The sequence below is a fragment of the Halyomorpha halys genome, unplaced genomic scaffold (genome assembly GCF_000696795.3).
Source record: "Halyomorpha halys isolate HHAL.00 unplaced genomic scaffold, Hhal_1.1 Scaffold91.1, whole genome shotgun sequence".
Classification (NCBI taxonomy): domain Eukaryota; kingdom Metazoa; phylum Arthropoda; class Insecta; order Hemiptera; family Pentatomidae; genus Halyomorpha; species Halyomorpha halys.
In genome coordinates this window covers 2,334,460-2,347,303 of record NW_027110755.1, presented here as the reverse complement: position 1 = coordinate 2,347,303, position 12,844 = coordinate 2,334,460, and the positions used below count along the sequence as shown (strand labels likewise).

The 12,844-nt window shown below is 32.0% G+C and overlaps 1 protein-coding gene across 2 annotated transcripts in view; it reads right to left on the bottom strand.

Moving 5' to 3' along the window:
• Positions 1-12,844, bottom strand: part of LOC106677214 (uncharacterized) — a 33,374-nt gene that overhangs the window by 9,869 nt on the left and 10,661 nt on the right. For both annotated transcript variants that reach the window (XM_014414997.3, XM_014414995.3), the window contains 6 exons: positions 12,611-12,735; positions 12,422-12,535; positions 12,057-12,248; positions 9,406-9,496; positions 7,637-7,806; positions 165-618 (listed from right to left, as the gene is read on the bottom strand). In XM_014414997.3, the coding sequence (XP_014270483.1) occupies positions 165-618; positions 7,637-7,806; positions 9,406-9,496; positions 12,057-12,248; positions 12,422-12,535; positions 12,611-12,735 (1,146 nt within the window). The remainder of the gene's footprint in view (positions 1-164; positions 619-7,636; positions 7,807-9,405; positions 9,497-12,056; positions 12,249-12,421; positions 12,536-12,610; positions 12,736-12,844) is intronic.

The following is a 12,844-nucleotide window of genomic DNA, read 5'->3' as shown; positions in this document are numbered from 1 at the left end:
CCTAATGAAAGAAATTTAACAGTGGGTTGTGAGTGTTAGCAGTTTCATTCCTTTATTACTAAAACAAAAATAGTCTAATATCCCTAATCTTAGTTAGGATATAATACAACAAAGAAAATATAATGATTAATAAACTTATAAATTAGAGGAAAACAAAACTATACCTGGTGTTTGTCATGATCAGCTCCATTAAATGGTTCATTTTCATTGGTTCTAGTTCGGTTATTCGGAGTATTTCTATCAGGCCGCCCTCCAAACTGCCTTCCAGAGTCTCGTCTGTCTACTCCTCTACGATTATTTCTTTGGAATCCCCTGTTTCCCTGATCAAAACCAGAGTGATTTTCTCTCCCTAATCTATCATCTGGACTTCTGTTTCCATTATCTATATTATCTCTAAAATGTTCACTGGCTTTAGTAGCATTCCTTTCATAGCTATTATCGTAACTGTTATAATTGTTAAAACCATCATTTTGATAATCTGAGCCAACTTTTTTCCCATGATAGTTTCTAGGACTTTTTGTACCAATATTTTTTGGCAAAACAGGTTGCTCAGTACAAAAAGCATCTGGAACATCTTTGTAAGTTAAAGTACCATCTTTTTCAAAAATTACAGAGCGCCTATAGAAACAAAATAATTTTCAATTACCATATTGTCAAAGAAGAGTGGGAACAAAAAATATTTTTAGCAAAACTGATAAAAAATATAAGAGCTATTCTATTTTGAAAGTGGTGTAAGTCCATTTTTGTTTAAATCAAGATATTGAAAGGTTTGTTTGATTAAATTTAAAAACATGGGTAGCAAATTACAAAGCAAAATAATCTTTTTGTGTTTCTAAGGGTGTCAAAATTCATCATTCCAATTAGCAAAATTAACATTTTTTAAGAAATCACAAATTTTTTATGGTTATGAATGGACTTGCGCCACTTTCAAAATCAATGAACTGACATTTTCATTTCTTCTAAAAGCACAAGGACATCAGAAAAATAAATTTCACTTGGAATAAAAATTCAACTATTAATATTCAAATTTAAATAATTGTGTACATTAAAATTAATATTGTTTTATTAATTAATATTCAGGCATCTCAACTTTGTGTATGCAGAACGGATTTAAAATAACTTTGGTGTGCAGGTTGCATATGATACAATAAAGATGTGATCTTATAAAATTTTACTGCATAATATTTTCCACATCCAACAGAAACTCGCACAATGGAACTTAAGCAACTTTCAAAATTAACCATTTATATTACTTCATTAACTAGCAAATTTTCGCATAACAAGATCTTAATGATTTTAAATATATCAGTACCAATTTGCTTCCGAATTAAATGAGCGTATAAAAATATAACTATTAAGTTAGCTATCTCAAATATTATGGAAAATTCTAAATCAATGATAAAGCTAGGACTGACTCAAGACTACCGAATAATTTAAGTACGCTACATTGAGATTCAAGTTAGATAACTTTATTGAAAAAAATATTCATAAAATAGAATAATGACAAGCATAAACAATAATAATAATATTAATGATGGGAGAAGTTTGTCTGGGGGTGCGGTCAGCAAAGAACAACATAAATAAACAAAACTATATTTATTTATTTTATGCCGACGTTTCTAAATATAAAACGAAAATAAATAAATAATAATAATATTATTCAAAATTTTATAAAATAAAATTTTGTTTTAAAATTGCCTACAAATCACCACATTCTGTAATAGTTAAAGCAATTTATGACATACATATTATTATGTTAAATTGAATGAAGTATTGATGACACACTAGAAATTAATTCATACTATACTTATCTTTTTTTTTTTTAAATAATTTTTATTTATTGATAGATATCACAATCTGCCACACAGTTGTGGGCAATAAGTAATAGTGATGAATGATCACATTCATACTAAAATAAGAATAAAAATAAATAAATGAATGGAAAAAAAATCTCTTAAAATATATACAAACAGAAGGATAAACAAAATGAACATAATCAAACTATATGTATAAAAAAAATAACATAATGATAAAATAATATAATCTCTAGTCACATTTACACTCTTATATACAATGTTTACACAATTGACCTGAGGATCCCTGAGCCCACTCTATCCCCATGTGTGAGAGGTAGAGCAGAGCTCAGAAGATCCCAGCGCATCACTGGTAGTGAGCCAGTGGAGGCTGAGCAAGTGTGCTAAAGCCACAAACACTCAACTTGAGTGGAGAATCTGACCATTGTTCATGGACTCCAATTGTTCATTTTTATTTTACAATAAGTCTCTTGACCACTGCTGTTTCAACCTTCTCGGTGGGCTGTAGGGATGGGTGGAACTAGATAAGGTTTGAACCAAAGGATTAGGATGGTTGGAAAGGTTTATATGGAATTTTGAGAATTTGGTTGGTATGAGGTCAAGGACAAAAGAGATACGTAGGTCATGGTGTAATGTTCTGTTGGAAACGTAATAGGGTGCATTAACTATGGTTCTAAGGATTTTGGACTGAAAGGATTGGATATGTTTGATGTTCGACGGTTTAGCTGTTCCCCAAAGTTCAAGTCCGTAGGTCCAGATAGGTCTGAGTATAGTCTTATAAATTAGGAGTTTGTTTAGTGAGAGATGAGAGGTCCAGCTGAGCAGTCGGTATAGTTAGCTGAATCGTCTGTTGAGTTCTTGTCTTTTAAGTCTAGTATGTTGGTTCCAGTGAGTCTTTTGTCTAAAATGAATCCGAGGTATCACATTGTGTCGGATCTGGGAAGAGGAATATTATTAAAAGTAACAGATGGACAGAAGCTGCGGTGGAAAGTGAAAGTCACATGGGTGCATTTCGATTCATTGACTTTTTTCTGCCATTGGTTGCACCATTGCTCAATCTGGGTGATGTGTGTTTGGAGATTGTATGAGGCTGTTACAGGATCGGGATGGGAGGATAGGATAGCTGTATCATCGGCAAATGTTTCCAGGAACGTGTCTGGAGTGATGGGAATGTCAACAGTGAAGAGGATGTAGAGGACAGGACCTAGGACACTCACTGTCTTGGGGAACTCCTGCCTCAATGGGGTAGATATTTGAGTACTGAGAACCACTGCGAACTCGAAAGGAATGATCTGAGAGGTAGGAGCGGAGGATAAGGTATAAGGTTAGGGGGAATATGGATTTGAGCTTGAAAAGGAATCCGGCATGCCATACCCAGTCAAAAGCTTGTGCTATGTCCAAAAAGGCACCCGAGCAGTATTGTTTCTTTTCAAAAGCTGAAGAGATATAGTCAACTACTCTGAGGCCTTGTTGAACTGTGGAGTGCCTAGGGCAGAATCCAAATTGATGTGCGGGAAAACTCTGTGATTCAACTATGGATAGGATACGTTTTAGGAGGATTTTTTCAAAAATTTTTGAGAGGATTTGTCTTGCGTTTATTGAGGACATTATAGAGTTAGGAGGCAGACCAGACAGTTTGTTGGATAAGGTTTGTAAAGGAATGGACTGCGTCATCTAAATTTTCAGGGGTTTTTAGGGAAACTTTAAGATCGATTTGGTCTGTTAAGATTTGGCGAAAGGAATTCCAGTTTACTGAGCCCCTTATGAATGAGGGTGGAGGTAATACAGGAATTGGGGATATGGAGATAGGATTAGTGGATTATGGTCTGAAGATAGGTTATCGAGGCATGAAAGGGAAGTGTTTAGAGGGCCTAAGCCTTAGTGTATAAAGAAGTCCAGGAGGTCAGGGTTACGGTCAGGATCGGTTGGCCAGGATGTAGGAGAGTTGGGACAAAGAATGTTGCAACAAAGGGAATTGATTGCAGACAGGAGTGATCGTCCACGAGAATTGGTGGTTCTAGCTCAACATTGTTGATTTTTTGCGTTAAGGTCTGAACCTACGAGGAAATAGTGTCCGAGAGAATCAAAGAAGGAATTGAATTGTGGTTGGGAAGTGGGAATTCTTGGTGGGAAATAACCCGCTACTATTGTTATGGAGAATAGAGAAGGTTAGATCGATACGGCTGAGGTTTGTAGGAAATTGTGGACTTGTAAAAGGACTAAGTGATGTGAAAGGGATCAATGGATAATAACAGCAGTGCCCTCATGTGCTGTTCCGTCAGGATGGTCCGTTCGATAAATTTGGTACTGAGGTATGTTCATTAGTCGTCTGGTGGTAAGTCGAGTTTCAGTTCCACAAAAGAAACCTGTCTGCCAAGCTAGTGCTATGCCACATGTTGTGCAGACGCATTCCAAAATTCAACTTTAAATACTCAAAAAATGCAATTATTTTAAACCTCTTTGTTTTTGACTAATTTGAAACTAGGATTGGTACTGACACAAAAGAAACCTGTCTGCCAAGCTAGTGCTGTGCCGCACGTTGCGCAGACGTGTTCTAAAGTTCAACTTTATGAACTCAAAAATGCAGTTATTTCATATCTCTCGATTCTTGACTCATATGAAAGTAGGGTTGGTACAGACACAAAAGAAACCTGTCTGCCAAGCTAGGGCTGTGCTGCGCGTTGTGCAGACGCGTTCCAAACTTTGTCTTTGAAAACCCGAAATTCGAATTATTTACGGTTAGTTATTTATATCTTTCATTTTATTTATTACATTTTTTATTAAGTTTTATCTATTAAGGTGTGTTCTGGTCTTTCAATTGACTAATTTCCTGATGGTTTTTATCTTGTACATGAAAGGTACTTTAGTAGCAAACATCATTATTAGTATAAAAATTATAAGAATAAAAAGTAGGTAGTAATTAAATTTTATGGAACGGTTTATTAAATAACAAAATAACAGTTTTGTCAAAAGTTTTCAAATATCAATATTTACCAACAAATACTATTTAAACTCATCTTTTTTAATATAAATAAATCGTTGTTAGAAATCCAATTGAAGCAAGTTGAATATACTACAAAAAATATTCTAATTAGATGTTAGGCCTTAAATTAAAAAAGCATATTTAACGTCCTAAAAACAAAGTTTTTCATTTTTCGTTTTTTCTGACAAAATATTTTGATTATGACGGCTATATCTCTGCAACTATTAGGTGTACAGATGTCTATTAGGCATCAAATTAAAGCTTATTTAATGTCCTTAAAACAAAGCTATTATTAGTTTTTTCATAGGAGTAGTAGTTTTCATATTAGCAAAATAAATTCAGAAAATGTTGATTTTTCGTTTTTCTGACAAAATGTTATGCTTATGACGGCTATATCTCTGCAACTATTAGATGTACAGGAGTCTATTATGCATCAAATTAAAGCTCATTTAACGTCCTAAAAACACAATTATTAGTTTTTTTGAAAGAGCAGTAGTTTTCATGACATTAGCAAAATAAATTCAGATAATGTCAATTTTTCATTTTTCTGACGAAAATTGTTGCTTTTGATGGCTATATCATCGAAAATATTAGATGTTCCATATGTAGAAGAAAGAGATTTACAAACATAAATGAAATGAAACCTAATTTTTTTTTTTTATTAGGCTTAAGATTATGTAGAAATTTTATGTCAGCTATTTATGAAAATGTATGGCAATGAAACATCTTCAATCCCTCCTTTCAACTGGGTTCCCTTAGAAAAAATTAAAATATACCAATTCGTCCCTGCAATTAATCACCCTTTTTTGTTAGCAGAAATTTTTCTGATAGAAATTTTGATATGTGAAGAGGAGGAAATGAAATTCTGATACACTTAGATATTTTGGCTAACAATGAAAGGCAAGAATGTGAGGATATTGGAAAGGATAAAGTGCGGAAGTCCCCTTCGGATAACGAGTCTGATGAGTCTAAAGGGGGATATCTAAAAACTACCTGCATCAGCTTAATTTTTAGTTAAACAAAGAGAATAAAAGATGTTAGCAACAACTTTTACATATTTACCAAATTTTTAAGTAGTATTGAAACATTTCATAGTCAATTTTTTTTTTCTTTTTGTCTGTTTCAAGTAATTGTAATTTTATACGCATATTTATCTAAATAACGTGTACAAATATTTTTTAAAAAATTATGGAATAGGCTAGAAATATCTTGTGGGATATAATACAAATTTTGAAATTTGAATTTTTTATTTCACCTGCACAAGCTTGGAAGACAGGTTTCATTCGTGTCAGTACCGACTCAAGTAAAGAAATTTCAGATGGATAAAAACTTTAATAAATAAAAAAGAAGATATAAATAACTAAACGAAAAAAATTCGAATTTCGAGTTTCCATAGTTGAATTTAGGAACGCGTCTGCACAACATGCAGCACAGAACAAGCTAGGCAGACAGGATTCTTTTGTGTCGGTACTAACCCTAGTTTCGTATGAGTCAAAAACTAAGAGGTATAAAATAACTGCATTTTTGAGTTCATAAATTTGAATTTTGGAATGGGTCTGTACAATGCGCAGCACAGCACTAGCTTGGCAGACAGGTTTCTTTTGTGTCAGTACCTTAGTTTGATATGAGTCAAAAACCAAGAGGTATGAAATAACTGCATTTTTTGTTTGTTACTTTTTGGAACAGGCGCCATTTTTAAACTCCCCTGAACTGGATTGGCAGACTCATCAATTTTGACTCCCAAATGTATGTAGTTTACATTAGTGAATTCAAAAATTGGGGTGAGATAACTGCCTTTCTCTTCCTCTTCGGCTCTTGTACTAAGATCTAAATTCGGATAGGAAAGAGGTGAGGAGGTTTGTGAGATCAGTCGCGTTAAGAGGGGGGAAAGAGGGTTTCTGATGATTAGGCTTTTGGGAAATGGATGAGGTTTGAGGAACAAAGGCATGAGAATGTTGGGATTGAGGTTGAGGATAATGGGGTGTAGGTTGTGATTATGGCAGGACCTGAGTTGCCTGTTCTGATTCTCCAGTCATCTAAGCGAAGGACACTCTTGGTTTGACAATTCTTAAGGGTTTCCTGGATGGTCTGGTTGCATCTTCTTGTCTGGGATCTGCCTGTTTTCTGGATGCTAGATTTTCATACTTCTCGCACCCCTTGTAGTTGGCCAGATGCCCTTCTTTATGGCATAGTATACACACAGCAGGTGCTTGCCCTAGGCTTGCTGAATTTTATGGATTTGTGTTGTTGGCCACATTTGATGCACCTTGGTAAGTAATGGCAATAATGTTTAGTGTGGCCATACTATTGGCAGTTGTGGCATTGAACTACTGTTCTTTTGGGGTAGGGTTTTTCAACTACTACTCTGGTGTAATATAAACGGCTCACATTATAAATTTCTTCAAACCCAGGCGTTTGTTCAAAGTCAACGAAGAACAAGGGCAATGCTATTTTGTTTGATGCACTATGTGGATCTTTGTTATCTTTTAGTATGTTAACAACCTGTCGTACCCCATGGCTGTAAGTTCTTCTTTGATGGCTTCCGGTGGTGTTGAGAGGTGTAATTAATTGTCTAATGACTACTCTGAATGCCCTTTCCTGACATAGCTGATATGTGTGGTAGTCAGCTTTTGTTTCAGATAAGTATTTTATTATTTTTCTGTATATATCTGTGGAATCTGGTATTAATTTTGTATCACTGATGCGACTTTGACATATACATGTACCTAGGTTAACTACTTTATTAATTTGTTGGCAAAAAATATGAAAGTATCTTAATATAACGTTCAAAAAGTTAACAATCATGACTAAAATAACTAAATATCTCATAAATACTTACGGGCTACACTTATCTTTATGCTGTGGCCAATGGGTTGTCCGACAAAAATCGGAACAGTACCATGTTTTACATCGTGAGCATGTGTAAATAGCAGTCCTTAAACAATAAGTGCATTGTCCAGGTTTGAAAGGCAATGCAAGCTTAATTTCTGAACACAGGTCAGAGAGATCCTTCAATAAAAACAAAATTAACATTATAAAAGATAATCATAATAAAATGAGCAGGAAACAAACTATACTAAAAATAATTATTTTCTAATAGGCAATAGTAGTGAAAATCATGTTATTTTTAAAAGAAATTAATAAATACAATAATTAACTTTTCAAAGTTAGGAATGGTGGGATTTCAAATAAAAAGAACTCATAAAAGAACCAATTAAAGGGTATAAAGGAAAAACGTGGTTCCATTTTTTAAGCTTTTGAGTAAAAAATCATTTTAATTTTCATGACTTCTATTAGGTAAGTCATTTTTGTGGTAACAGATCATTAAAAACTGATTTTTAATCAAGAAGCAATCAAAATTATTTATGTTAACAAGTTTTGATTACACAAGAGGAAACATTGAAATACCACCAACATTGTTCCTCGGGAGAACAGGAGTCTCATTATTATTCTGCTGCTTTTGAACATAACTTTATGTGGAATTTTTCCTCTCTAGATAGTGTGTGTTACTATTTATTATGAATGACCAACAGATGCCACTGAAATCTCCATTAAGACAAGAAATGAAACCTCATTGTTTTCCATTGGAGCCTTAATTACTAAAAATAATAACTTTCTTTGTATACATTTAATGGGAAAAACAATATTTGACTACAGAATTCCTTCTATTTTTTTCAAACTATAAACATGTAATGTATAATAGGTAAGCGAGGAGTTGATCATTAGGATAGCAATCAAAATGAAACATAAAGTAAAGTAATTTAATATATGTTGTTCTAACCCACTTAGGTTGCAAAAACCAGTAAAAAATTCCATTTTGTTACCTCCATACAATAATTTATCAATAATATAATATGTAATAATTTTGATAGGTATTATTTTAATATTTTGACCTTCCATTATTACAATTTTTTATTTTTTCCTTGTTTACCTCTAGGTTACAATATTGTTCAATAAATATATTAAACGTTTCAGGGATATTAAGTCCTCTTCCTGAGCACTTATTTGTCCCAGTATAATTGGATAAGTAATTGAATGAATAATTCATTAATGTATTCTGTATTTTAATATTAAGTCTTTTCATATGAAATAAATAGAGGCCTGAGCCTCAATATCTCAGATTTAAATTTTATTTTCATATTAGTAATATCAACTAAATAAATTATAAATCTATTTTTTTTTTCCTTGAGTAGTAGTTTTTAAAGATTGATTATTACAAAATTGAAGATATAACTGAAATAAACCATATTTTGGATCACAAAAGTTCTTTTATACTGACAACTAATGTTGCTAGACGGATGTTTAATAGCTCATTATAAAGCTTATTGTATATGCTTTTCATTTGAAATGTTACATGTTACAACCTCTAATAGAGAAATTTATAATCTACCAATTGACACTACCAATTGAGTCAACTACAATACCCACAATACTTATATAGTGCCTGATACATACTTAACACAGGTTACAGACAGGTACACACACTTCGTAACTAATAACTATATTTTATTTATTGACAGGAAAAGATGGTCAAAAATTATATCAACAACAAAGGAAATGAATGGGGAAGACAAAGAAGTAATGGTCTCATTTAAAGTTGCTACTCACATTAAGAGTTAAGTCCTTGGCACGACTACTCATATATGCTGCGACATGCAGATCCATTTCATCAGTAACTTCAACATGATGGTACTTTTCACTAAACAAAAGTTAAAGAATTAATATCGAAAACACATATGGTAAGCAGAATTAAAATCAAATACAGTAGTCCAGTATAACTAAGTTTACATAGATGTTATTGTAAATCATTTTTTTCAATGGATTCCAAAATATAATTATTAGTAGCAAAACACAATTGTAAAAAGTTGACCACTCCTTAGACCTAATATGGTAAATTTCTCAGAATGGCAACTGTACATTTTTAGGTTTATAGCCAATAAGTATTGCTGGCAGCTTAATTATTTAAAGTTCAAATTGTATCATAAATTTTGGTATATAACACGTATATTTACAAAGGTATGTATTACCTTGGATTTTCAAGTAAATCTATTTTTACCTAATAAGGGTGTTGAGTCCCAGATGTAATTCATTGCATAAATCCTTTTCCAAGAAACCCATCTTTAATGGGTCTTTTTTATTGAATTTCTTATCATATATCATGAAAACCATTATTTCTAAAAATATAATCAATATGGCTACTTTATAATGCATTTAACAAATTTCAAATTGAGCCCTAATAGAACTCTTAGATATTTTTATTCCTATACTGCAGTAGCTAATAAATATTTAGACACCATTTTGCAAAACACATTGAAAATCAGTGTTATTTTGAGTAAAGTTCAACATGTCAGGAACTATTTGATGATACTTGGGCTTAATTTGAAGCTCATTAAATACACTACAAAGAAGTGAATAGTTTATAATGTATATCTGTATATATACTGTATGAGTAGCAGTTTCCTAGACATTTACCAAAATAAATTCATAAAATGTTTATTTCTTGAAGTTTGGGAAAAGATATTGGTGTTTGAAAAAGTTGAAAGTTCTTTTAGGACGTAATTAGAAGCTCATTACATGCATCATAAAGCAGTTTATAATTAATAATTTCCCTTAGAAAAGTAGTTTTCAGTTGTTTGCCAAAATTACTTTTCCTCATTTTTTTGAGGAGAGGGAAACATTAGCTTTGAAAAAACTGTATCTTGGGAATTTTCAAATATAAAATACTCTACTAAGACTCAAATTGAAGCTCATTAAATGAACAATAAAAATTTTTTTTTATGAAAGTGGTAAACTTTTTACAATTGTGTTTTTAAAACAGTTTTACATTAGAAGCCATAGGTAAAATTAATTTATGGCACAGTAAAATTTTAAGCTATTATTACTGGAACAAAGGATTTATTTTCTTATTTGTAAAATTACAGTAATTTTAAAATAAAAGGAAGATTTAGTTTTTATTGTTTTAACCTAGCAAGTTTTTTTTAGTAATCTATCCTTCTCATAATATCGCAGGGTGATACCAACTGACTTTCTCAAATGAAACAATAAATCAATACCAGTGATGTATCAGTAACAGCTTATGAAAGGTCCAGTCTAGGGAGTGCAGGCAGTGGCAGAGGTTCTGAATTTTGATCATACAGTAATACAGAGGGAAATATAGTACTGTAACTGTATGGAATACACCCTTCTGCATCCACCTGATTCCCCATACAGCTGATGTTACATATTCAATTATGAGTGGAGTATACCAGAGAATTGATACGACAATCGACATAGTCCACTTAGTTTCAGTCAAGAGAAAATTTAAGAATGAGACAGACTTTAGACTTTTAACAATGCAGTACTTCACCAAATATAGGTCACCCCACTCTTATAAATAAAACATGCTATTTGTAAATGTAAAATAAATTTAATTTAATTTTAAAAAATCAATCAAATATATATATTATATATATATATATATATATATATTAGGTGGTTTTGCCAAATGAATCTTGGCACTTCCACTCAAGTTAGTAATGGGAAGCAACCAGTAGACATCAGGAGTTTAGAAAAACAAATTGGCTTCCCAAACTAATTTCTCCAATCAGTAGCAGTAACCCTTGAAGAAGAATCTTAATTATGTAAGATTAAAAAGGGGTCTAATTATATTTAAATATTGCTTGAATTTTTAAATATTATTACTGTTGCCAAGGTGATGCTTGTTGAGGGAAAAAACAAAATGAGTATATTACTTTTTAATTTGTGCCAACGTTTTGGTCTGAGTAGTAGGTGCTATATATTCATATAGAAATGTAAGAAAATTTGAAGCAGATTCATATTTTTATCTCTTTCCATGGTCCTCTTATGCAGCTTCATACTCTCCTATGAGTTTCATACTATATCTACATATACATCTATTTTTCATTTCTTTACAAATAGATTCTCATATTTTTGTCGTGGTTCATATTTTTATCTCTTTCCATGGTCCTCCTATGGAGTTTCATACTATATATATTCTTCATTTCTTTATTGATAGATTCTATTAAGTTAAGATTAGCCCTGATAAACACCTACAACTTAGAGCAAAAGTTCGGTACACATTAAAAGCAGTATTATACTTACTACTGTGTGCTTTCTTTCATGACCATATCCCAACCAATTTCTGTAATTGGACAAAAATTTAAAACAATAAAATCAATAACCTTTATAATTCTACTTCAGTCACATACTATGAACAAAAAATAAATTAAATTTGTGATAACTAAAACTCAAAAACTTACATCGGCAATCCAGATAGCTTCTCTATTGGGCTACTTATATTTTTCTCCACAGGCGATGAATAGCTGTAGGAATTTTTGTCTTCGCCAAAGTCTTCTTTAAATGATTCATCGTTGGAACGTGATGTCCTAAAACTGTTTTGATCCTTCATTGGGAAGAACTGTCCTTGGCCACGAATGGGACCCATGTTTCCCCTGTGAACAACCATATATTTAAATAAGACTAACAAAAACATTAAATAAGATTTTAACATAAGGATAGGTCTTATATTAAACTAAAAGACAAATAAAATAAATAACACATCATATGAAAAAAAAAAATTGACAAAGAAATTAAGAAAATATAAATCTTATTATCAATAACTTACGTAAATTTTTCAGATGATTTTTCCCTATTCCCTTCTTGATAAGACTTTGAAAACTGAACAGATAATTCATATGGAGGTTTTCTGTGTACAGCTGCAATTGCTGTCTGGGCTTCACTAAAAAACAAAACAAATTATACTTCATTATTTCTTTTAGAATTCAAGTTATTGACTTTTTAAAGACTGACTTACGCTACAGTTTTGAATTCAACGAATCCCCAGAAGGTATTTGCTGAAGGATTTTTTCTGCTTTTTGATATAAATACTCGTTCAGGAGTTAGATTACACTCAGCAGTAAATATGTTACCAAGCCCTTTCTGAAACAGAATTGTTTATATATTTGATAAACTTAAGTATAAATTAAAAATGCAGTAGAGCAAAGAGTGTTCTTTAAGATCAATAAGGTATATTTTAAACACTTATTTG